Below are 27,683 nucleotides of genomic sequence, written 5' to 3' on the forward strand. Positions count from 1 at the left end.
ATTTGACAGAAATAGATCTTATTAACAGTGGTTAATAAACAGTGGTCAACCTCTTTGTCTCATTTAAGACTTGTGACCTTAAATTGTTTTAAGACACTCCTTGTTTCAAAATCTACCAGGCATCAGGCATAAAGTTTTCAAATTCTTAACTGGAAAAATTGCAACTATACTTTTTTTTTTTTTAATTGCTTCAAGTTATTACTTTAAGCTCAAGAGTGAAATTCACTGACAGGAAATTTGGGAAAGCTTTTGTTCCTTCTGTTCATCCTGTAGATATCAAGGCTTAAATCCACAGTTTTAGTGCTTTCATTTTCTAAGCATGAATTACCTTTTATATCAAAATCTAATTTTTTACCTGGCATATTTCTAATTTTGTTCATTTGCAATGTGCCTTTAAATTGAGACCTTACATTGAGGTCTTCTGAAATGCAGTATAGAAGCTCATGAAAATACTGAAGTAGGTAATCATGCTTCACATCTATGGAAATTCTGTTTAAACTTAACATAAAAGATCATTTTATCTTTTCCTTTCACTTTAGGAACTTGTATCCCTGAGGCCCTGTAAAGCTGCAGAGCTGGTTGCTACTCACTTTTCTGAACAGATTGAAACAGTCATTAAAAAACTTCAGGTAAATATTGCAAAAATATATTGGGAAGAAGCATCTAGTGGAGAGACAATTATTGAATATCCACCTAAGAACTTTGATTGTAGTAATGTCTTCAATACATAGTTCCCATTTAAGCATTTTTTTTACACAATGTGTGTGTGCACGCGCACGTGTGTGTGTGTGTGTGTGTGTGTGTTTGGGAGCAATTGTATGATGATCTCTGCATCTGGAAGGAAAGAGTGTATCTTTCTGCATAATACATAGTAATATCACAGAAACATTTTTAGAACTATGCCCTGTACTTAATCTAGAATTAGTAATCCACAGAAGATCCCCCCTCTTTTTTGTTTTTTGTTTGTTTGTTTTTTACTATAGGAACTACAGCTCTATTCTCTTTGAGGTTGACGTTATTTATTATTTATTCAGACTTTTGTCTCAGTTTGGGTTAATGCTATTTAGAATTTTTCTTGGGAAATCTTAATTAGAATACAGTTATATTAATGTCAAATATTGAGACGCTCAGTTTCAAGTGTTATTTAGTGACCCTAGGATTCCACTTATCACTATGATTGCACTGCTGGTAGTGCGTTTTGCTCACTGGTGTTAGGTCCACAAGTGATAGAGGTAGGGAATAGGACCATGACAGCAACATAAAGCATGACCTAGAGTCCTCAAGTGCCCATAAGTGTAGGAGGGGATAACTATGCAAGAGGAAAACCAAAGCATTGAGTGGAGGGCAGCTGGAAGGAGAGACAAAGATCTGGAACTTATTAATTTAAACACTTACCACGGCCTCACCGTGTACCACAGTATGGTAGGCCTTGGGTTGCAGATAGGAATGCAGCCTTTTCTTTAATTTTCCGTGTGGAAGAAAGAAGCACTTATATAACCATGCAAGGTTATAAGTGCTACACCAGACACATGGAGAAAGTGTTACAGAAGCAAGAGGAGAGAGTGACTGACTGAGGCCAGGCGAGAGCTCCCAGACATGCCTGGGTCCTGAGCGATTGGCATCAGTTTTCTAGGCAGAGATTTGAGACTAACTTTCTAAATAGAGGATTCTGGGTATGTAAAGACTTGAAGGCATGAGACAACATGCATATCCAGAGAATGGCCAGGTCTGTGACTATGACGTCCTGGTGACAGTGGTGGGAGGAGCATTCAGGTAAGTCAGAAAAGTTCTGATGGAGGGAGGAGTTAAAGGTATAGAGGCTAGAAACTAGAGTTTGCACTCTGATACTGAACTGTCTTATGTGTAGTGCTAAGAAATTATACCATATCTTCTAGATAACCTAGAGAATTACTGAAGTTTTTTAGCAAAAGGACATCATTAGATTCATTTTACAGAAAATTAACTTTATAGTGTGGGGAGTGGACTAGCAAAGAGAGCATAGGGAGAAGAGAGACCACGTAGACCAGTCAGTTAGAAGGTGAAGGCTCTAGGCAAAAGATGGCGAGGATGGGGACTAAGTCTGTGGCAGTGATGTGGACGGGTTTAGGATGTGTTTGTGAAGTAGAACATGTAGGGCTTAGAATTGAGTCGAAAGTGATCGGAGCGGTTAAAAGTGACTCCCAGACGTCGGGCTTGGCTGTCTAGCATGATGAGGTCCGTTAACTCAAGATAAAGACACATTCATGGATTCAATAAATATTATGTACCTGCTGTGAACCAAAAACACTGTTATGTGCCGAGGATACAAAAAACATATACATGTATCCCTGTGCTCAAGGAAGAAGACGGGTAAGCCAAAAGACAGTTGCAGAATAATTGGACTTGAATGATGACAGAGCATTGCCAAGGATACTGAGGAAGTACATGGAGAGTCATCCAGTCCATTCTAGTGATGAGGACAGGAGGACGCTTCTGCTACAACTACTCGCAGTCCACAGAGCCTCTCCGCTCTTTAAAAGTCAGCAGTTTCTGATATAGCTCCTCATCTTTAAGTGTTGTTACTGTCATTTAAAATGTAAGGCTATCCAATGCAGGGCTTTCTATTTTCCTTAGTCTCTAAAGATCCTTAGAGATAGGCCAAGTAAATGAATATAATGTCACTCATTAGACAAACATAAAAAAGCTGAAGTGTCATGGATTTTTTTTTAAAAAACTGGCTATTTGATTGTGGAGTGCTTGTTGAGTCATACACATTTAAAGAAATGAAGTGTTTACTTATTGCAGAGATTTACTGAATATGAGAGAATCCCACACAAATTTTATAAAGTACCTTTCTTGGTGGCAAGAAATATGCTTCTGACCAATTGTTTTGAGAATTCTTGAAATGAAAAAGAAAGCCAGAATATTAAGTTATAACCAGAAGGAAAGTCATATTTAAATAAAACAAAATGATAGACCAGGGAAAAGATAGAAAATCAAAGACTGATAAACATATCTTAAATGTCGTCTTCTAAATTACATTAATCCTTTCCGGTTTTGAGTTCTGTGCTTTATACAGGTGAAGTTTGAATATATCCAAAAATAAAGAAAAAAGAAAAACTAAGCTATAATTTTTGCTTAGCTTTCCTAAGAACTTAAAAACATTATTTTATTCATATAGTATTTTAAGGTATATCTCATTTAATTCTCACCTCTACCCTGTGCAGAAGGCAGAGAAATTACTGCTGTTCTCTTTTTCACATAAGTAAACTGAATTGCTAAGAGAGTCAGTGATTTATACAAAGTCATATAGCAGATAAGTGGAAGAAGCAGAACCCAGATTTTATGGCATACTGACGGCTAACATGTTGCAGTGTGTTCTCTTCTGTAGCTGATTACATTGGGGAGTTAATGAACTTTTCTGGTGCTGCTTGCTGTTTGGGCCTCAAACTCCCACCCTACTTAGGTTATCTCACAGTAGGCTATCCTCCCAAGAAGAGGACCAGGTAAGGCAGTGGGAACCCCTCAGTGTAGCTAGAATGCACTTGTCAGCACGGCAGTTCAGAGCACCTGCCATTCCTAGGTCCTTATGCTGAGAACTGCCAAGGGATGGATCTTAGTAGAGGGCTTTTTTTTTTTTTTTTTTGCAATAATAAGGCATTTGTTTCTTCTGCACTCAAAAATGGAATGTGTGACAGTGATTTGAATTACTGGGAGGAAATGACCTCCAAATGACTTGAGAATTTCTTAGATCTCTACGGAGGACTTAATGGAAATTTCTGCACTTTAAAGGGATATTCTAGTTTGGCATAGTTTTAAGAATTTGTTTTTAAATATTTAATTGTATTTTTAATTGTTTTTCTATTCAGAACCAGGTTTTGCTTTTCAAATTTTTGAGGAGTCTTCTTGATCCAAGGTATGTTAATAAATTTAAGTTTTTTATTATACACAGATGAAAAATCAAAGGACATAAATTGAGGTTAAGAATACTGGCCCATTGTGGGGTGCCTGGGTGGCTCAGTTGGTTAAGTGTCCAACTCTTGATTTCAGCTCAGGTCATGATCTCAGGGTCCTGGAGCTTGCTTAAGATTCTATCTCTGCCCCACCCCCCCCCAAAAAAAAGAGAAAAAAAGAAACTGGCCCATTGCATCCAAATAGTATAATCAACTTTTGATTTTTAGTGTTAGTTTGAGTAATAGTTTCATGGATTATACCAAAATATATGATGAAAGTAGATTATATCTTGAGGGAATACTTTTCTTCGCATTTGAACATGAGCATACATGTTGAGTTGTTATCACTGTAAAAAACAATAGTGAAGCCAGGCCATGAAGACATGTTTTAGGAAGAATCTGATGACCAGCTAGCTTCTGCCTTTCTATCCTAACTTCACTGCTTCCTGTTCTATATTCCATGCTGTGGCTTGATAGCTTTACTTTCAAAGTAAATACCTAATTCCCAGCTCACCTCTAAATTTATTCCCTCTTAAATCCTCATTTGAAGTGTTAGTTTTAAATAACTTCTCGTGGTGGTGTGAGAAGCAAAGTTTAATCTTTTTTTTTTTTCCAAGTGCTACTGTGGTACTCATCAAATAAAACTAACCCAGAGAGATGATGAGATTAGTAATGGATTTGTAAGCAAAGCAGTTCTGTGTGTGAGATCTTAACATTTTGCTGTGACTAGGTGGACTAATTGGGAGTTGAGTGGAATAATATTTAACATCTTCTAACACAGTCACTCTGTCTTAACTGGAAGTATGTGTCAGAATCACCTTAGAAACTTGTAAAAATACAGACATCTGGGCCCAAGCCCACAGAATCATTGTGGGTGGGGGATATTTTTGATGTACACGCAGAGTTAAGCAACAGTGGCGTGAGTGTAATATTCCAGTATGACAGACTTTCGCGTCAGACATATAAACTTCTATGTTGTGTTATAACGTACACTAGCCGTTGAAAACAGTAATTTAGTTACTTTAGTGATAATCTCAGTTTGGGTTATTCTAGTATTCTGTGCTATTTTTACATACCAAAATGCCAGTAGTTTTGTTGATTGTAATAATTTTCTGAAATCTTAGTCATTTAAATCTAGAGTAAGCTATGCTGCATTCAAGTTCAGTCATCCAGATGTGCATATGCAGATACTTAGAAGAGCAGTCTGACTACATACCCCGCACCCCTGTTCAAGACATCTTCAAATTATCAGTGTTTTAGTTCCTTGTTCTCAGAATATCAAATGAGGCTAGATACCTTTATTTTTATTTCTCTTAATCATTTGGCTCTCCCTCAGAGCCATTTTCAGCCAAGGTCTATTTCTATAATGAATGGATAGAAACATCTTAGATCAGTTGGGGGCTGGTGGGGAAAAGATGGGGAGAGCTGGGGACAGAGATGTGAAAGAAGAGTGGAGGTTCTGGGCAGACCGAGGAAGGACCCAACTTCAGCCCCAGCCCTTTCTTCAGATCCTGTGCACCCCTTTTCCCGTGGCCCAATTCATTCTGTTCCTCTCTTGTGGCACATCCATTCTCCTCGTCGTGTGGAAATGTTGGGGTTCAGAGCCTCAAGAATTCTTTCTTCAGACGTCTCCAGTGCTAAAAGGTGTTTTTATAGCATGGGACAGGACCCTTAAGCAGAAAGGGCTGCCCTGAGATTGTGAGGAGAAGCTGATTGTATACTATGGAGTTGGGGGAGGTAAAGACAGGGACGTTTCCAAAAGGATTTTCATGTGCTAAAGACGACTCTCGGGATACTGACAGCCTAGCTATTGTCAAGCTAGGGTTGTTTTTCCCTCTAGCAAGACATTAACATTAACATTGGGAGTTCAGGGAAGAATGTATATTCTGCCTGCCTCAAGTATTTGTCAATGGACTGCAGGTTATAAGAAAATTTAATTTCATCTACATTTCCTTTTTGCCTTTGTTCCCCACCTCACTAGAACCTGGAGCCTCTTCCCTTAGAATAATTTATTTGATCAAGTCCTTTTTCCCCCAACCATCCTACCTGGAGAGACCCAAGCTAGAAGGACAGAGGAAGTTCAGCTTTGTGCTTGGCCTTTTCTCACATGGAATACAATACAGAAGATGATATTGACCAAATCTGACTTTTTATAAATAAAAAAATACCAGTATTAGGTGATATAAATATCACTACAGCTATTACTCTGAATGACTGATTTTCCATCACATTTCAGCCTTTTGAAATAAATACGCTTTTTGACTAATCTGAAAAAGGGATTAGAGTCTTGTCAGGTTCTGGGAAACAAGGGAGTATGGAAAAGATACTTAGAGGAAAAAGAACAGCAAGAATAGGTAGACTGGGCCTGCCTGGCAGTTTTCACTGGCAGAGAGTGGAGACTGTTTTTTGCCTTTGATTCTTCCTTTTCTGTTCTTTATTTTATTTTATTTTTTTTATTCTTATGTTAATCCCCATACATTACTTCCCTTTCTATTCTTAAGCAATAGTTTGTTTTGTTTTGTTTTGTTTTTAAACAGCTAGGTTCTCCCCCCACCACTCAAGAAGCATTTTGGCAAGTAAGGAAAATGAAAGAAAACAGTCATTTTCAGATGGAGACTTTTTGTATATGTGTGTCATGTCAGAATATTGCCTTTTTTTTTTTTCTTTGGCCCACAAAATCTGAGTTAATAGGATCCTTATATATACATTTTTTATTTAACATTTACAAGTGTTCATTGAGTTGTTTTTGAGGGGGTAACCTTTTATTTTGTCAATACATTTTTAAAGGGACAAATCATCTATTTGAGTTATTATTTATATTTCTCTATTGTCTTTATTCAATTTCTTTATGTTATCTTTGCTATGTGTATAATGTCCTCAGTAGAATTAATTGACCTACAAAGATCTTGGTGGCATCTGTACATAGATAGATAGTTTTTGGCGGGGGAGTTAATCCTACAGAAGCAAATTACTTGCCTGAATTGAGGCCAACAGCTTGGGAGAGAACGGATTTGCATTCCCTTCCAATTCCCTTCTTTGGGACAGCTGCTGCATAAAGCCCACCCCACCCCCACTCCCTGTGTGCGCTCCTGCCAGGCCAAGAATTCTCATGGGAGTTCTCCTGATATATATTTACATCCAGATGTAGGCCTTTTGTGTAGTGGGGATGTTTGAAGGATAATACAAAAGGACATTGATGGTTTTTGTGGGGCTTTGAGCTGCGTGAGGAATGAAGAGAATGTGCGAGTATATTTATATTCACAATATTTTCCTCAGTACACTTCTCTTGGTAATGTCGATTTAGCTTTTGTTAACCATGTCCTGGAGACCTCTGAAATGTAGTGTGATTTTCTTGTAGAAAAAAAACACATAAAAGTCACATTGTATTTCTAATCTTTAATCAAAATAAACATTGAGCATTGCTAAGAAAATGAGCTTTGCCAAGGAGCAAAACATAGATTATGGAAATGGTTATATATTGGATTTAAGTTGAACCTGTGTTTCTGTGGGTAATTTTGAAAGAATATTTTAACATGTTGGCACTCATTGTTGAAATAGCGTATTTCAAAATTAAAATAAAAACTTAGAATGTTATAGGGGCACCTGGGTGGCTCAGTAGGTTAAGCGTCCGACTCTTGATTTCAGCTCAGGTCATGATCTCAGGGCTATGAGATCGAGCCCCACCCCCCCACTCCCCCAATTGGGGGGATCCGGGCTCAGCAGGAGTCTGCTTGAGATTCTTAGCCATCCCCCCACCCCATCCCCCGCCAGCGTGCGCACAAGCACACACACTCTCTCTCTACAATAAATAAAACCTTAATAATAATGTATTATGTTCGTGAACTTTGACATAGGAAAATTCATTTCTGCTTGAGTGACTTCCTATGCTTGTCCAGGCTTACTACCAGATATCATATTGTTAGGATAAATTCTCTTCTACACTTCGGAGGTTCTTCTGGCTGGACTAAGAATCAAATTGACATGAGTCAGATTAACAGGAGAAAAATTTAATCTCATATGTATGAAAACCCCACATACATGAGAGTTTCAAAGACAGAAAGGTAAAATGAGATACATATGTCATCATGAGCTAAGGAATGGGATATAGGGAACTGGGGCTTCAGAGGGGAGGAGGGCAATTCACAGGGCAAGAAGAAGAGCAGATGTTTAGTATTTAGATATTTGCCCTGCCATACAGATGGGTCACTCAGATAAAATTTATCTCTGATAATAACTCTTACTCTGGGAAAGTCTCCCAATTTAGGTTCTTTTAGGTAGTTAATGGAGGGGCAAAAGTTTCTCTTTAGCTCACAGGGCCTTGATTGCCTTTAGCTCAAAATAGTCCATATACCAAAGTAACACGTTTTGAGGAGACTTGTTCTGAACCCTTCAGTATCTTTGGTTAGTATATCGCCAGCAGCTCAGGTTCAACCTTTTAAATCGTAACATATCATTTCCTAATCTCCAGGCCTTGCAGATGGATGGATAGATGGATGGATGGATGATAGTAAGCAAGCAAGAAAGAAAATAGTTTACACATGTTTATTTTTTATTCCTTTATTCAAGACTTCTTTATAATGAAATTGGTGTCTGCTAAGTACTGTGCTAGAGGTTGAAATGGCTCAAAATAATACTCACTTTTTCTCAATCCAAACCTGCTGCTTCTTTATTTTCTCTCATAGCAAATGGCATTATCTGCCCATTTATTTCATTTAACAATTCACTGAGTAACTACAGCATGCTAAGCATTCTGACAGGCATGGAAGATGAAATAGTGTATAAGATGGGGCCCTCCCTGCCTTGAGGGAATTTACATTCTAATGGAGGAAATAGATAAGTAAGCAGGCAATTACGTGTAAGTGTCTTAAATAAAATTCTGAGAGTGATGATGGATTCTTCACTTTGTTTTCCCTACTCCAGTCTCCACCTTCTCAGCCACAGCACACAGAACCAGTCATGACATCAACCTCTTGGGTACCTCCTGTATATATGGGGCTCCTCTGTTCTGTCCCCTACTGCCCTGGTTCAGGGGCACAGTATCTCTCTCCTGATCCCTCCTGCTGGCCTCCTAACCAGCCTTCCTAATTCTTCTCCTTCCATCTCTAAGCAGGCAGAGTTCTTCTTCGCAAAGTTCTTTCTGTTCCCTTATCCAAGGCAAAATACAAACTCCCCATGGCCCTTGTTGATGTGATTCAGGCATATCTATCCAGCTTCATTGTCTTCCTTTTTCCCATTTCTCTTTGCCCCTGTATTCCTCGGCAGTACTGGCCTGTTTGTTCAGAGGAGGCACTGCATGTTGTCATTCCTCCCTTTGCATATGTGTTCCTCCCTGTTGGTCCACTTTGTTTTCTCGAGAGCAATTTAATATATGTATATATATATTTAATTTATATATGTTATTAAGAGCTCTCAAGGTATACATATGCTTTGATCCAGTGATTCAGTTTTGGAAAATATTTTTTAAGGAAATAGTGTGAAAGAAAAAAGTAGTTAATATTAAGATACCTGTATTAGCATTTACATAGTGCAAAAGCTATTTTAAAAAGAAGATGGGGAAATAAAGGCCATATATGAAAGACCCACAGCTAATATCATCCTCAGTGGGGAAAAACTGAGAGCTTTTCCCCTAAGGTCAGGAATATGACAGGGATGTCCACTCTTACCACTGTTGTTCAACATAGTATTAGAAGTACTAGCCTCCGTAATCAGACAACAAAAAGAAATAAAAGGCATCCAGGTCAACAAGGAAGAAGTCAAACTTTCACTCTTGTCAGAAGACATGATACTCTATGTAGAAAGCCTGAAAGACTCCATCAAAAAAATTGCTAGAACTGATACATGAGTTCAGCAAAGTTGCAGGATATAAAATCAACAGAAATCTTTTGACATCACAAGCAGCAACCTTTTTGACCTTGGCTATTGCAACTGCTTACTAGACACATCTCTGGGGTGCCTGGGTGGCTCAGTAGGTTGAGCGACTGCCTTCAGCTCAGGTCATGATCCCAGAATCCTGGGATCGAGTCCCACATTGGGGTCCCGGCTCGGCGGGGAGCCTGCTTCTCTCTCTGACCCTCTCCCCTCTCATGCTGTTTCTCTCTCTCTCTCAAATAAATAAATAAATAAATAAATAAAATCTTTAGACACATCTCTGGAGGAAAGGGAAAACAAAAGCAAAAATAAACTACTAGGACTTCATCAAGATAAAAAACTTTTGCACAGCAGAGGAAACAACCAACAAAACTAAAAGGCAACCTACAGAATGGGAGAAAATATTTGCAAATGACGTACTGGATAAAATCTATAAGGAACTTATCAAACTCAACACCCCAAAAATAAATAATCCAATTAAAAATGGTCAGAAGACATGAACAGACATTTCTCCAAAGAAGACATACAAATGGCCAACAGACACATGAAAAAATGCTCAACATCACTTATCATCAGGGAAATACAAATAAAAACCACAGTGAGATATCACCTCACACCAGTCAGAATGGCTAAATTTTAACTCAGGAAACAACAGATATTGGCAAGGATGTGGAGAAAGTGGAGCCCTCTAATGCTGTTGGTAGGAATGCAAACTGGTGCAGCCACTCTGGAAAACAGTAAGAAGGTTCCTCAAAAAGTTAAAACTAGAACTACCCTATTATGCAGCAATTGCACTAGTAGGTATTTACCCAAAGGATACGAAAAATAGTGATTCAAAGGGGCACGTGTACCCCCTGATGTTTATAGCAGCATTATCAACAATAGTCAAATTATGGAAGGAACCCAAATGTCCATTGATTGATGAATGGATAAAGAAGATGTGGTGTATATATACACTATGGAATATTACTTAGCCATCAAAAAGAATGAAATCTTGCCATTTGCAATGATGTGGATGGAACTAGAGTGTATTATGGTAAGCAAAATAAGTCAGTCAGAGAAAAACAAATTTTAGGGTTGGTGTGGCTTTTATAATCCTACCCTTTTCTATTTATGTTACTATTTTTAAAGATTTTATTTATTTTATTTGAGAGAGAGAGAATGAGAGACAGAGAGCACGAGAAGGAAGAGGGCAGAGGGAGAAGCAGACCCCCTGCTGAGCAGGGAGCCCGATGCGGGACTCGATCCCGGGACTCCAGGATCATGACCTGAGCCGAAGGCAGTTGCTTAACCGACTGAGCCACCCAGGTGCCCTATGTTACTGTTTTTTACTCATTGCTTTTATTGCCCTTGTTTTTTCTTTTTTTTTTCTTGGTATTCTACCTTTGGTTTTAATAGAGCATTTTATATGATTCCACCTTTTTCTCTTAGTATATCAGTTGTCTGTTTTTCTAGTGGTTTTCCTTCAATTTGCAATGCACATTTATAACTAATCCAGGTCCAGTATCAACATCATATTACTTCATGCATAGTGTCAGTGCCTTATAACAGAGGATTCCTAATTCCTCCCTCTTGTCCCTTATAACATTGCTGTCGTTCATTTCACTTATCCATAAGCTATAATCACTGAATACATAGTATTATTGTCTTGGACAGAACGTTTTCTGTTAGATTAGCTAAGAATAAGAAAAATAAAACATTTTATTTTGCCTTTATTTATTCCTTCTGTAATGCTCTTTCTTTATGTAGATCCAAATTTATGACCTATATCATTTTTCTTCCTTTTGAAGAACTTCTAACATTTGTTGAAAGGCAGGTCTGCTGATGACATATTCTCAGTTTTTGTCTCAGAAAGTATTTTCTCCTTCACTTTTGAGAGATAATTTTGCTGGATACAGATGGATCTAGATACAGATGGATGGGTTTTTTTCTTTCAACACTTTAAATACTTCCTTCTCCTCTCTTCTTGCTTGCATGGTTTATGGAGAGAAGTCTCATGTAATTCTTATCCTTGGTCTTCTGTAGGTAAGGTGTTTTCCTTCCCTCTGACTTCTAAGATTTTGTCTTTGATTTTCTGCAGTTTGAATATGAGAAGCCCAGTTACAGATTTTTGCTGTTTGTCCTATTTGGTGTTCTCTGAGCTTCATGATGGGTAGTTTGGTATCTGTTATTAATTTGGGGGAAATTCTCAGTCATTATTGCTATAAATATTTTTTCTGTCCCATTTTTCTCTTTCTTCTCTTTATGGTGTTACCTTTTATACTTGTCCCACAGTTTTTGGATATTCTATTCTTGCCCCCAGGTTGTTGTTTTTTTTTCTTTGTATTTCATTTTGGAAATTTCTATTGACATGTTACTAACATACCTTGAAGCTTACTGATTCTTTTCTCAGCTGTGTCCAGGCTGTTGATGAAGCCATCTAAGGAATTCTTCATTTTATTCAGTGTTTTTCATTTCTAGCATTTTCTTTTGATTCTTTCTTAGAGTTTCCATTTCTCTACTTACTTTACCCATCTGTTCTTACATGTTATTGCTTTTTCCTTTATAGCCCTCAGCATATTAATCATAGTTGTTTTAAATCCTGTCTGATAAATCCAGCATCTCTGCCATATTTGAGTTTGGTTCTGATGCTTGCTGAGTCTCTTCAAACTGTATCCTTGTTTTGTTTCTTAGGATGTCTTGTAACTTTTTATTGAATGCTTGAAATGAGGTACGGCATAAAAGGAACTGAGGCAAATAGGCCGTCGGTATGACTTTTTATGTTTACCTGGCTAGGAGTGAGGCTGTGCTTACTGTTTACTATAACCATAGTTGTCTGAGGGTGAAAGTTCCTTGGGTGTCCTTGTTTTTGTTTCCATTGATTGTCTTTGGGTTTCCCTAGAGAGTTTTCCTAAAGTCTGAGCTGTGTAGTTCTTTCAGTTATATTTCTCTATTATTATATAGGCGTGCCCTGTTGATGTGGTGGTGAATTATGGTGAAGGGGAAGCATTCTGTAGTCATGTAGATTAGTGTTCACTCTTTTGGTGAGTTGTATCTCTGGGTAGTGACCCTCCCAAGGACTTCTCAGTAGCCCCTCTGCCCTTTAAGTGAGACAGGAAGTCTAGAAAGGGCAGGACCTGGGTTATTTCTCTTTCCTCAGCTTGTTTAGGCTCTAGTAAAATAGTTTTCCTTGAAGGCAGCTGTATTAGCTTGCTAGGGCTGCCTTAACAAAGCACATGACTGTGTGGCTTAAACAACAGAAATTTATTATCTCCATTTTGGAGGCTAGAAATCCAAGATTAAGTGTTGGCATGCTTGTGTCCTTCTGAGGGCTGTGAGAAAGAGCCAGTTCCATGTTTCTCCTCTAGCTTCTGGTGATTTGCTGGCAATCTTTGTCATTCCTTAGCTTGCAGAAGCCATCACCCTGATTTCAGCCTTCATTTTCACATGCATTCTCCTTGTACATATGTTTGTGCCAAAATTTCCCCTTCTTTTAAGGACACAGGCTATGTTGGATTATGAGTCCACCCTCCTCCAGCATAACCTCATCCTAACGTAACTAATTACATCGACAAAGTTGCTATTTCCAAATAGAGTCACATTGTGAGTTACTGGGAGTTAGGACTTCAACATAGGAATTTGTGGGGGACATCAGTCCATAACAGCAGGCCGTGTTAAGAACAAAATGCTCTGGATGTATTTTTAAATGGCTACTTTTTTCTCTACTGGAAGCATGACTGGACTTTTCTCCAGTCTTCACAGTGAGAACCTGGTGGCTCCTCAAGGTAAAATTCATGAAAGTGTGGGAACTCCCCCCCGCTAAGACTTGGCTCCCTAGAATATTTAACTCTTAAGTTTGTCCACACTGAATCTCTGGCATTTTGTCATTTACAGTTTACGTTTTCCTGCCCCAGCACTGGCTCCAGCAGCAGTAGTTTCTGCTCTTGGCTTCTCCTCCAGTGAGCTCTGATTATTTATATCCACTTGTCTGTTGCTCTCTAATTTAGGGGTGGCAGTTTGCCCCATGACCTCAGCTCTCAGGTAGATCAAAGACGAGGTATTGATTTTCAGTTTGCTCAGCATTTTTCCTGTGAGGATGGAAGTGTTAACTTTCAAGCTCTTTACGTGCCAGACCAGAAACTAAATTTCTTTGTTCTCTATATGTTCAGAATTATATGTGGATATCACATTAGATTTATGGTAGTCTGACCCAGCATCAGTTCAAAAACTATTTCTGAAAACTGTGTAAAGAATGTCCCTGTACCGGGGTCACGGAACTGCATCTCTTTTGTCTCCAATTCCATCCATCACTTTGGGGAGAGAATGGCATCACGTGTCTCATCCAGACCTGAAAATTAGTACTACGCTGAGGTGGCAGGACCTGCACCTTTCCAGTCGTTCGTTGACTTAGGCTACATTGAAACAATTCTTCCTAGTGGGATTACTGGCAGATTTTAGTGTTAAGGAGAGCTTTGCAGTGGCAAGAAAATACACATTGCAAATAATCTCAGAGTTCTTCTTATGACCATTATTAATAGTGGTATTTTGGAAAAATTGTTTTAGCTAACCCTGTGAGTTTTTAATTGAAGTCTGTACAGCATTGGAATGATCCAGGTACTCTTTAGACTTGATAAGGTTATGGAGCTAAATTAATTTTCTATGAAAATCATTAGGCTCTTATTTCTGTTAGCTTATAAAAGCCATTTTTACTGCTTATGCAGGAGAACATTCAAAACAATACTTTGTTTTTTTGTGAATATCAGAGGTAAAAAGAATTCTATTAAGGTTTCGTGGGGCGCCTGGGTGGCTCAGTCATTAAGCCTCTGCCTTCAGCTCAGGTCATGATCTCAGGGTCCTGTGATCGAGCCCCACATCCGGCTCCCTACTCAGCGGGAAGCCTGCTTCTCCCTCTTCCACTCCCCCTGCTTGTGCTCCCTCCCTCACATTCTCTCTCTCTGTCAAATAAATAAATAAATAAATAAAATCTTAAAAAAATTTTAAAAAGATTTGGGGAGGACATTTTGACACTTGATTAGTAGTCATACTAGGGAAAGGGAAAGTGAACAAGTTCCCTGCAGATCTAGCTTGCATCTGCTATTAACATTGATTTGATGTGGCAGAATCTTTGCCATTAGACAGAATGGTGCACTTGTCTGCTTTGGTCTGTGCCTCATACAAGTTGATAAGGGAGTGTGGTTGTTCTCTGTGAGGAATACTGGCAGCTGTGCACAAAGTAGAGGGCCATCCTGGAGATATGCACTATTACATTCTTTCTTGCGACAGGACATGTTTCCATCTAAGCCTCTCCTGTCCAGTTTGTAGGACACTATTGGTACAACTCCATATACATTTTGTAGGTATTGTCTTTGCTACCTTTAAGAATCACACTTAACAGTGTTGCCCAGGCAGATTGGCACATTCATTTATGTTTAGTTCAGACGACATGGGATTACATTGTGGCTTTTTTTTTTTTTAATTGGAGGGGAGGGAGGGGCAAAGGGAGAGGGAGAGAGAGAATCCCAAGCAGTGTCCATGCTTGGCGCAGAGCCCAATGCGGGGCTCATTCCCACAACCCTGATGCTGTGACCTGAGCCGAAATCAAGAGTTGGATGCTTAATGAACTGAGCCACCCAGGTGCCCCTACATTGTGGCATTTTTAACGTGGAATGTATATGGAAAGCTGGAAGTTCAGCTTAACAGCCTTGTAAAACAACATGATGAGAATGAAAACTACAGGGAGAATAATTGTCTTTTGTGTGTTTTGAGTGATGCATTTGAGTTCTCAGTCTAAAAGGTACCAAGTAGTCATCAATATGCCACCACCCAGATTTATGGGGATGAGCAGGGAATTCAAGCAGTCAGGATTTAGGCTAAGCTGAGGTGGCCCTAAATTGTCAAAACAAGTTACAGGGAGATTGTGAAACTCTCTTCCTCAGAAATTTTGAGTAGTCTAGACTGGCCTATTTTTGTGCAATATTTAGAGTGAAGGAGAGAGACTAGGCTAGACTTCCTTCATCCCCATGCAACATTTATTTTCTTTGTCAAATATTTTTAAGAGAATTTGAATTTTAGAGGCATTTTAATGATGTAACTTATTCAAAACTGATACATAGCTTATCCTTCCCCAGAAATAGCCAAATGTACAAGATCATAATTCTAAATTATTTTTCACAACCTGAGTAAGGGTGGATGTTTTCCCCAACCTGAGTTTTGGTGCATGGTGTGTGTGTATTTGGCAAGGCATATATATGCTTTCTTTTAAAGCTGACAAGAGAAAAGTCTTGTGTGTGCCTTGTAAAAGTTTACCTTTTATATATACTTAAATGTCCATATCCTGTAAGTCAGGGCTGTTATTAAAGTACTAAAATTAATATTAAAATATTTTAAAAGTAGATAAGATTTAGGTCTAAAATACATAATTTTGATCCATTAAAGTTAGCAGTGGCAAAGCAGGTAGCTAATAGAAGAGTAACAGAAGTACCTTGGATAGAGAAATGGATATAACAAATTGTATTTATGTGCAAGACTGGATAAGCAACAGTCAGAAATGGATGTAAATTCATTAATGTTAGCTTATTTATTAAAGTTTTGATTATGTTGATGCCTGGTCGTCTCCCAGCAGACATATTATTTTCCTCACAAATGAATGCCTCAAAATCTATTTGTCTGAGAGATTTGCTTGGTTTGATGCATATTCACATCTTCAGTACTTGTAAAGAGTTTTGTCAATAAATGTTCTGGAAATAATCACATACTGGGATTCATTGGCAGGTGCTTACGTCTAGTCTTAATTTGCTCCATGGTCTTGCATTTATAAGACATAATAACAAGTCTGATGTAGATAAAATATTAACACTGCCTACAGTGTGGTATAAACATCTGAAAAGAACACTAACGCACTTTAACGTCGAGGATCATTGATTAGCATCCCCTTTTTCTTTTACTGAGCGTTCTCTTGAGACAAAACCTTACTCCTACATAAAGAACCATCATTTCCCTGCATTATCATGTGCACTTTCTATTTTGTCCATGTAGAACTTTCTGATAGGATTCATTCGTAGCTCAATCTGACTTCAGAGCCCTAGTCCTTGTAATTCTCACCCTTCTATCCTGTATTTGGTCCCCTTTTTCCAAAGGCAATCCAGTGCGTTACAGCCAGTCAATTCAGTTCTTAGTCAGTGTACATTTACTGAGTACTTATTTCTTACGTGCCAAGACTATGTGAATGCTGGGAGACATTGAATGCCACACAGCCTTTGCTCTCAGAGTGACACTTAAAAAGATAATTTTCAAATTCTGCCTTCCCAGAAGACAAGTTTTGGGAAGAACTAAGGTGATGGTCTACATAGGGAATAACCAGTTACCAAATTCTGTGTTAAAAGCAGTTGTGAAATACAAAGGAAAGAAAAGAGAAGAAAAAAGTAAGAAAACTTGATCTTAGAGATTTACAGCCAATTTGAGGACGCACTGAATTAGCCAATCAGCAAGTATTGACAGCCCCAACCAGCAGAACTTAATTAATGAGTTCATCGCTCAACCTCTGGTCCGGATGGAGTATCACAGACTCTTAATTTAGGAAAGATTTCCTATGTCTAAATATAATTCCTCTTTCTGTAACTGAAGTCTCTTGCTAGTAAAAATAGAGCTATTTACCATCATTTGCAGAGTATTTATAACCTCAGATTAATCTCAGTGGAGTCCAGAGATTGCCGCCCGTGACTGTTGGTGTGCTGCTCCTGGGTTACAGGTGTACGTGGAGACCCATCCCCTCAGCTCTTGGGGCACCCATAGTCCCCTGTGATCAGTCTTACTTTACTCTGATGGGCCATACGAATACCGTCCTTCTCTGTGTGCCATGATGTGAGAAAAGTTGAGAGGTGTTGCTTTAAACCATCTGCCTTAACATTTCTTCAGAAGGCTAGTTTCCCAAGCATTTTTGTATCTTATTAACCCTATTCTGATTCTTTATATAAGGAGCTTTAGTTGGGGAATCTTGAAGAGAAGATAGGGCTCTCAGAAGGAACTGACTTCTTTTGAAGCTACAGAGATGATCCTTGTTCTGTGATGAGCAGTAGTTGATTTTCTAAATAGTTCTTTTTGGCCACTGGTAGTTGAGTGTCCACCATGATAAAACTAATACTCATTTCTCTGGCCTTCTTTTTTTTTTTTTTTTTTTTAAGTAAGCTGTACGCCCAGTGTGGGGCTTGAACTCACAACCCCAAGATCAAGAGTTGCATGTTCTACTGACTGAGCCAACCAGGCTCAGTCTCTAGCTCTTGGTGGGCGTTGTGACTAGTGGGCTTTGTGAATAGCTGACATACAAGACAAATGAACACGTAAATATTGTGTGCCCTATTATTCATCCACTTTTTAAATATGTTTTAATAATACCTAAATAATTAGCCCTTACAACATGCAGGGCACTGTTGCAGGCTTTAGGAATTCATTAATGAGAAGGTACCTGGTGTCTACCCTTCGAGAGTTTATTGTCTTTATTAAGAAAGATAATTAAAGAAGTAATTACACCATGGTGTGATTGGTACTATGAGTGAAGTATAGTAGGGACACCTGTTAAGACTGGACGATGGCTTAATATATAGAGTTACTCGACTTTGGTATTTATTTAGAGGAGCTTTCACTGGATACCATTCCCTTAATTATGCAATGTAAACTGAGTACTGTTCTGATGTATATTGTCTCTGATGTAATACACGGTTCACCCTAACAACCTAAGTAACAGTGAGACTTTGAATTCACGATTTACCTCACCAGAAGGTAGTCTTGGTTTCAAGGTTTACATACTTCTTACCTGTATCCTTAATTATAGCTACGATGAAATAATGCTTCTCTCTTGCCGTTTATGTTTTCAGGGAAGGTATTCATGTAAATCAAGAATTGCTGCAGATGTCTCCCTGTGTTACGGAGCAGTTCATTGAGCTGTTGTGTCAGTTCAGCCCAAACCAGGTTATAGAGACACTGCAGGTCCTTGAGTGCTACCGCCTGGAAGAAACCATCCAGGTAAGACCAATAATGTGGAGCAGACAACAGTAAATGCGTCCTAATCATTCACCAGTTTAAATATGAGCAGAAGGAGACTCACATGTTACATTACATAGCCCCTGGGATTGAACCCAGATAGTCTGACTCCATAGCTCATGCTCTCCATTGTGCTGCCCCTTAATTCTAGTAAAGTCAGAAACAACACGTGTCCATCATTGTTATTAATCAAGTTTCACAGACATTCTAACCAGCACAATAAGCCTAGAGGAAGGAATACAATAAAAATATTAAAAGGAAAAACCAGGGTCTTGTTTGCAGGCACTGATGGTTAGATAGTCAGTCCTGTTGTGCTTAAGACTTAGGCTTAGTCGCGGCCGGTAGCCTTCGGCCTGTCATTGCCTTGGACCCCTTCCCTTGCTTTCTCCTGTTTCCAGATAAGAATGACTGTGCCTGTGCACACATGTGTACATGTACACACATACATATTCTAATCTATGAGAGGTCCCCCACTTAAGGTTTGTTTTTAAGCTACCATTTTCTCTCCTTGCTGTTACTGTCAGTACTCATGAAGCAGTAGCCTCTGTTCTCTGTACCACCTCCTGAACTGCTCACACACTTTACACATTTTACATTGTGATATATTTAAAATGTGCAGACTGTCAAATATCTGTGTAGATTTAAATGTTCACATTTTGCCACACTGGCTTCAGATCTTTGTTGTTTGTTTTAGAAATAAAGCACCCTTTATCTGTCAGTTCCCCTCTGTCCCCTGAGGTCACCACCATCCTGAAGATGGCAAGCGGAGCCTTCCCCTCCATGTTTTTTATTTTCCCTATATATGTATTTACCTACACAGTGCATGATACAGTCTTACAGTTTCTAGAATTTGTATTAATGGTATCATATAGTACATAATCCCATTGCAAAATTGCTTTCTTCGTTAAATTTTTTTATTTATCAGTTTTATACATGTAGATCTAATTCATTCATTTTAATAGTCATATAATATCAATTGAATGAATGTGCCACAGTTTATTTCCCTATTAATAGACACTCCTATTGTTTCTAACCCTTTACCATTATAAACAATGCTACATTATACATCTTTGTACCAATCTTATGTGCTCATGTGAGGTTTCTCTAAGTAATTATCTGGAGATGGAATTCTTAGACAGTGGAGTAGCTTATTCTGCTGTTATTGCCAAGGTCATCTGTTTGTTTCTATTCTTATCATCTGTGGTTGGTATTTGCTGTTTTTCCACATTCTTGCTGATTCCTTACATTTTTAGGCTTCTTAATTTTTGCCAGTGTGATGGGTATCATTGATTCCTCATGACATCGAACATCTTTCCATATGTTTAATGACTCTTTTGATTTTCTTTTCTCTGAATTATCTGTTCATATCATTTGCCCATTTTTCTATTGAGTTTTTGCCCTTACTGATTTGTAGAAATTCTAATTTCTGCATCTCTAATCCTTTGCTGATATTCTGTGTTGGAGATGCCTTCTTCCAGTCTGTTGTGGCAAGTCTTTTAACTTGGTTTTTAGTGATTTCTGTTTTAATTTATCAGTCTTTTCCTTTAAGGTTTAAATTTTTGTATGTGAGTCTTATTTCCTTTTCTACTCTGATGGTATAAAAGATATCCTCTTATATGAGTTTTATAGTTTACCTTTTTACATTTAGGCCTTTAATCCATCTGGAATTTATTTTTATAAACCGATCAAGAGAGGGATTTATACATTTTTTCCCTGTGTGTATAACCAGTGGTCCATGTGGTATTTTGGTGTCCTTACCTCACTGATCCATAATGCCATATCGCTGTATACCAAACTCCCAAATAGACATAGATCTGTTTGTGGGATCTGTTCTGTTCCTTTGGTCATGTCTTTCCTTATACAATTTCCACATATTTTAATTAATATAGCTTTACAATAAGGCTTATTATTTGAAAGAAGAGTCTTCCCTCATTCTTTTTCTTTAAAATTCTATGTCTACTCTTAGGCTCTTACTATTTCACATCAAATTGGAAATCACATTGTTAGGTTCCTTAAAAAAAAAAAAAAAAGTCCAGTATTTTGATGAAATACATACATTGAATTTTAGATGAATTCAGTCAGGGAAGATTGACATTTCACAATGTAGAGTCTTCATATTCAGGAAACTGGTTGTCTTTTTAAAAGCCTTTGATGCTCTCTGGTGAGGTTTCAGTAACTTTTATATGATATACAAAGTTCTTACATATGTTTTTTTTACATTTGTTCCTAAATACTTACATTTTTTGTTAACAGTGTGTAAGTTTTTTGAAATGACATCTTTTTTGATTGCTGCTGTATGTTATTAATTTTTGTACATTGTTTTGTATCAGAAAGAATCTGAATTCTTCAAATAGTTTCTAGATTTTTTTTTTTTACAACAGTACTACTTTCCAAGAATAAGGGTAGTTTGGTTTTTTTTTTCTTTTCAATCTTAACTGTTTTCTCTCTCTTATCAGATGTGTAGGAGCTCTAGGATACTACTGTATAGAAGCAGTGACAGTATGCATTCTTGCCTTGTCTCTGATTTAGAAGAGAATGTGTCGGGGCACCTGGGTGGCTCAGTCGGTTAAGCGTCTGCCTTCGGCTTGGGTCACAATCTCGTGGTCCTGGGTTTGAGTCCCGTGTTGGGCTCCCTGCTCAGCGGGGAGCCTGCTTCTCCATCTCCTTCTGCCCCTCCCCCTGCTCATGTGCTCTCTCTGTCTCTCTCACTCTTTCAAATAAATTAAAAAAAAAAAATCTTTAAAAGGGAATGTGTCTAACATCTTACATTAAATGTAGTGTTTAAGATTTTGATAGATAATTTTTATTAAAGTTCCTTTCTCAGTTTGAGTAAGTGTTTTGTTTTTGTTAAGAATGGGTACTGCATGGGGCGCCTGGGTGGCTCAGTAGGTTAAGTGTCTGCCTTCGGCTCAGGTCATGATCCCAGGGTCCTGGGATCGAGTCCCACATCGGGCTCCATGCTCAGCGGGAAGCCTGCTTCTCTCTTTCCCACTACGCCTGCTTGTGTTCCTTCTCTCACTGTGGCTCTCTCTGTCAAATAAATAAAATCTTAAAAAAAAAAAAAGAATGGGTACTGCATTTTATCAAATACTTTTTTTGTGTATTTATTGAGAGGATCATAGGTTTTTCTCCTTTGAACCTGTTAATATGTTATTTGTGCCTCTCTTTTTTCTTCTTGCTAAGAAAGTTTTATTCTACTTTATTAGTCTTTTCAAAGGCTATTTTGGGATTTGTTAAACTTCTGTATTGTTTTCCCTTTGTTTCTTTTCAGTAGCATTATTTTTTGCACTTCCTGTCTTTCATTCCTCTTCTTAGCTTACTTGGTATTTTGTTTACTTATTAGAAACTCTTAGTTTATTGATGTTTATTAAGATCTCACAAGTTGTTATGTCGTGTTTCATTGCCATTTTGTTTTAAATATTTTCTGGTTTATGTTGTTCCTATTTATGTGTATGTGTTACCTTTTCTCCAGTGGATATACTCACTCAGGTAAATGACAATTTTAAATCAGTGAAGAAAAAAGTGAATGAACACGGTTTAGTTAGAACTGGGAAGATGGGCCACTTATAAGACTAGAAAGTAAAAAATTTCATATTACACCAGACGGACAGTAGTGTACTACTGAGGTACGAATTTATTATTTATTGTCATGTTGTTTTCATCCTTAACAGGATCCACAAACAAGGTTTGTGAACAAAAATCTTTATCTTTTCTTCTTTCTTAGATTACCCAGAAGTATCAACTTCATGAAGTCACTGCCTATCTATTAGAAAAAAAAGGAGATGTTCATGGTGCCTTCTTAATAATGTTACAGGTAATATTTTACTATATTTGCTTTGTCATGTTTCTTTCCAGCCCTCCATTCATCACCCATCTTTTTTTTTATTGAGATATACTTGACATGTAATACTGTGTAAGTTTTCATCCATCTTAATCTCTTGTGTGTCAGAGTAAGTTGCAGACTACTACATTTTACCACTGAATATTTTTATCATGACTAGAGTTTAGTCATTGACTAGAGCTCAGCATTTCTTTTGGTATTTTTTTTAAAGTGAAATTTACATTTAGTAAAATGCACAAGTCTTAAGTGTATCATGTACTGAGTTTTGACAAATGCATGCCCCTATGTTCCTAGTCCCTAACAAGATAGAGAACATTACCTTCACCAGAGAAAGTTCCTCATGCTCCATCACACTCCGTTTCCATTCCCATACCCCCACACATAATCACTTTTCTGATTTTTTTCACTGTGAATTAGTTTTACCTATTTTATACACTTATATTAATGGGTCCTTCAGTAGTACTCTCGTATAATTCTTCTTTCAGCGTGATATTTTTGAGATGTATCAGGAGTTTGTTTCTTTTATTACTGAGTAGCATTTAAGTGTATGCATATACTATAGTTTATCCATTCTCTTGATGATTGACACCTGGGCTATTTCTAGTTTTTGGCTATTAAGAATAAATCTACTATGATCACTCTTGTACACAAATGTTTTCATTTTCCTGAAGTCAATACCAAGGAGTGGAATTGCTGGGTCACAGGATAGATGTAGGTTTAGTTTTGTAAGAAATGATCACACCTCTTTCCAAAGTGGTTATTCTTTTACATCCCCTCCAATAACGTATGAGAGTTTTGGTTGCTGCACATTCTCACCGACAGTTGGTGTTTTATCCATTTTTTACAAAAATTTTTATCTACTTTTTAAGTTGTTATAAAATATATATTACAAAAATTTACCATTTTGGTGTCATTAAGTATATTCACATTGTTGTGCATTTATCACCACCATCCATCTCCAAAACTTTTTCAGCTTCCCAAACTGAAACTCTGTACCCATTAAATAATAATCCCTCCCCAGCCCCTAGTAACCACCATTCTTTCTGACTCTATGAATTTGACTCCTCTACCTCATATCCATGGAATCACACAGTATTTGCTTTTTTGTGTACATTTATCATAAAGTCTTCAAGATTTATCCATGTTGTAGCAGGTGCCAGAATTTCAGTTTTAAGGCTGAATGGTACGCCATTTTATGTATATGCCACATTTTGTTTATCCATTCATCCATTGATGGACGCTTGTATTTCTTCCACCTTTTGAACATTGTGAATAATACTGCTGTGAACATGGGTGTACAAATATCTTTTCAAGACCCAGCTTTCATTTCTTCTGAGCATATAACCAGAATGGAATTACTAAATTGAATGATAATACTATTTTTAATTTTGAAGGAACTGCCATATCGTTTTCTGTAGTGGCTACACCATTCTACATTCTCATCAGCAGTGCACGAGGGTTTTAATTTCTCTACATCTTCTCTAACACTGTTTTCTTGGTAGTAACCATTTTAATGAGTATGAAGTATTATCTCCGTGATTTTAAATATTGTCATCTAGCTAAGGATTAGGGATATCCTATTTATATTTAAAAAAAAAAGTTCCGTATTGGCTTCTAGTTTTTTCCTAGCTATGTAATCACTAAACAGGCTAGGAAGAATAGTCCACAGAGGCTTTGTGAAGGCTCTCAGCCTCTTTTAATGTGTAAGTTACCCCTACATCTCTTTTTTCCTTGCAGTTTATTTGTTGAAGATACCATGAATCTATTTTTAAAGGATAAATTAAAAGTATTCCTGGCATGGATGGGGGAAAGAGAAGAAGGATATCCTTGCAGGGAATAAGACCATCATTTACAAAGGCATGGGAATACAAAGAAATACGAACTGCTAGGAGAGAATCCAGCAGCTCAACTAGGGCTCCACTGTCAATGTATAGGCAGACGAGGCTAGAAGCAAAGGCTGGGTCCAGATTTGGGAAGATTTTGTAGGACACCCTAAAGAATTAGGACAAATTTGTTGTCACACCGGATCAATTAAAGGTTTTTAAGCAAAAGAACTGACATGATGTTGTTTCATGAAGACTGCTCTGGTAACTATAGGAGGATGGGGGGCCTACAGAGAAGGGGAAAGTAAAACTTGGGGAGGAAGCAGAGGGCACTTGCGAGGCTGTGTAGTACAAGTAATGAATCCATGAGGCTTGAGCTAGGGATAGTGGTGGTGGTGGTGGAGTGGGGAGAGAATTGGACTTGAGAACTATTGATCATTTGAATATGGTATGGAAGGAATAAGAGGGAGTGGTTAATGACAGCTGTGTGATTTTTAGCTTTACATTATTAGCCTGTAAGGGACCTCAAGGAAAGGAGCAAATTTGGAGTAGAAAGGATATATTAAGGTCAGCCTCAGTGTATATTAAGAAGCCTTTGAAGGGCACCTGTATGGTGCAGTCACTTAAGCGTTGAACTCTTGGTTTCAGCTCAGGTCATGATCCCCAGGGTCATGGGATTGAGCCCCACGTGGGGTTCCTCACTCAGCGGGGAGTCTGCCTGAGCTTCTCTTTCTCCCCCTCCCTCCACCCCTCCCCCCACATTCTCTTTCTCTGTCTCTCTAAAATAAATAAATCTTTAAAAAAAAAAAAAAACAACCTTTGGAATATCATTTAAGGCTTTCTAAGGATCTAGTATTTGGTATAGCAATGGACACTGCAATTGCATATTTAGAGGTGTCACACTCAAGGCTGTGCCCTCTGCTCTGGAGACAGACTTTATGTTCTTTTTTTATTCCCACCCTTCCCACCCACCCCTTTTTCTCATAGCCCAGTATGAATTTGATTCCCTTACCCAAAGTCTGGATAAATCCTACTCCTTATTACTGTGCCTAGAGAATGTTATTGATGACTGTATGATGGTAAAACAGAAGCAGAAGTGGGGAAGGATAAGTGACACTTGATATTTTGGGTCCCTTCCAAAACTGCTAGCTATGCTTTATGTATACGCAAGAATTCTCTTCTGAATGACAGTAAGGGACCATTCCTCATAACTTGGTTGTTTCTTCAGGTTTTTCCTTTAAAATGTTAGTCCGGGTGATGGGTATAAAGGAGGGCCCATGTTGTGATGAGCACTGGGTGTTAAAAAAAATAAAGAATTAAAAAAATAATAATAAATGAATTTAAAAAATAAAAAAATGTGTTAGTTCAAGTATTTTTGGATTAGGTAACTGTGTTCTTTTTACCTCCTGCATTTTTTTTTTTTTTTTTTTTTTACCTCCTAGAGACTACAAAGCAAACTTCAAGAGATAACACATCAAGATGAAAGTAAGTTCTTGAGTGTAATTTGCAATTATTTCTTCCCATGGACCCTGTGTTTTAAAAGGTGTTGTCTGGGCGCCTGGGTGGCTCAGTCGTTAAGCGTCTGCCTTCGGCTCAGGTCATGATCCCAGGGTCCTGGGATCGAGTCCCACATCGGGCTCCCTGCTCGGCAGGAAGCCCGCTTCTCCCTCTCCCGCTCCCCCTGCTTGTGTTCCTGCTCTCGCTATCTCTGTCTCTGTCAAATAAATAAATAAAATCTTTAAAAAAATAAAAAATAAAAAATAAAAGGTGTTGTCTAACAAACTGCATTTATTAAATAATAATTACATTGATTTGTGTAAATGCTTTAACATGGATCTCAATTTTAGCTCATTTTCAAGAGCTCATAATAGGAAATCACGTAAACCATTGTGGCTTTGTGATGGCAGTCGTCAGTGGCATTCAGTGTACAGGAAAGTAGGCACTTTTCACTGCGAGTGGGGTTTTTTTGTTATATTTCAGTGCCAGGTTTTGGTTATATATAAATGAGGTACATAACTAATGTCCTAAAAGTTACTATAATGTACTGAGCAATAGCAAATCAGAGCTTCTAATCAGTAATAGCCAGTGTTTCTATAGTGAATTTCTATAATTTTAGCACAAAGCAGTAAAACTTGACAGTGTAGAATCTTAGATGGCCTTGTCACAGACAGATATAAAATTCCCATTATTTTCCTTGACATTTTAGAAAACAGATTCATTTTTTTTGAATTGTGGTAAAATATACATAACACAAAATTTATCATTTTGATCATTCATAAGGGTCCAGTTCAATGGCATTGAGTCCATTTACATTGTTGTGCAACCATCCCCAGCATCTGTCTCCAGAAGTTTTTCCACTTCCCAAGCTGAAATTTTGTCCCCCTGAGACAGTTAATCCCATTCCCTGCCCCCGGTCGGTCCCTGGCACCTACCATTCTGCTTTCCCACTCCGTGAATTTGATGAGGTGCCTTCTGTAACTGGAATCGTCCCGCATTTGCCCTTTTCTGTCTGGCGTGTTGGCCTAGCAGAATATCTTCATAATTTATCCGCGTTGTAGCACATGTCAGAATCTCATTCCTTTTTAAAAAGGCTGAATAATATTTTGGTTTATGTGTGCACCACCTCTTGTATCCTTTTGTCTGTCAGCAGACACTTCAGTTTCTTCCAGCCGTTGTGAAGAATACTGCTGTGAACATGCCTGTACAGATATCTTTCTGACACCCTGCTTTCGTTTCTTCAGGGTGGATTCCCAGAGTGCTATTGCTGGATTCAATAGTAATTCTCTTGTGAATTTTTTTTTAAAGATTTTATTTATTTATTTGACAGAGACACAGTGAGAGAGAGAACACAAGCAGGGGGAGTGGAGAGGGAGAAGCAGGCTTCCTGCCGAGCAGGGAGCCCGAAGTGGGGCTCGATCCCAGGACCCTGCGATCATGACTTGAGCCAAAGGCAGCTGCTTAACACTTGAGCCACTCAGGCGCCCCTCTGTTGTTAATTTTTGAGCGGCCATTACACTCGCTTCTCCAGTGGCCACATCAATGTACTTGGCCGTCAGCAGCGTACCAGCAAAGGTTACGGTCTGTCCAAGCCCTCACCAACACTTGCTCTTTTCTGTTTTCTTGGGAGTAGCCATCCTCCTGGGTGCCAAGTGGTAGCTTAGTGTGCTTTGGCTTTGCATTTCCCCATTGACCGGTAATGGAGAG

General features: G+C 38.2%; 1 protein-coding gene across 6 annotated transcripts in view; it reads left to right on the plus strand.

Annotated features, from left to right (window-relative positions):
* Positions 1–27,683, plus strand: part of VPS8 (VPS8 subunit of CORVET complex) — a 244,539-nt gene that overhangs the window by 149,169 nt on the left and 67,687 nt on the right. For all 6 annotated transcript variants that reach the window (XM_081830850.1, XM_081830876.1, XM_081830874.1 and 3 more), the window contains 5 exons: positions 540–629; positions 3,849–3,895; positions 18,650–18,797; positions 22,540–22,629; positions 25,922–25,964. In XM_081830850.1, the coding sequence (XP_081686976.1) occupies positions 540–629; positions 3,849–3,895; positions 18,650–18,797; positions 22,540–22,629; positions 25,922–25,964 (418 nt within the window). The remainder of the gene's footprint in view (positions 1–539; positions 630–3,848; positions 3,896–18,649; positions 18,798–22,539; positions 22,630–25,921; positions 25,965–27,683) is intronic.

The sequence above is a fragment of the Leptonychotes weddellii genome, chromosome 1 (genome assembly GCF_054177405.1).
Source record: "Leptonychotes weddellii isolate Sample4059 chromosome 1, ASM5417740v2, whole genome shotgun sequence".
Classification (NCBI taxonomy): domain Eukaryota; kingdom Metazoa; phylum Chordata; class Mammalia; order Carnivora; family Phocidae; genus Leptonychotes; species Leptonychotes weddellii.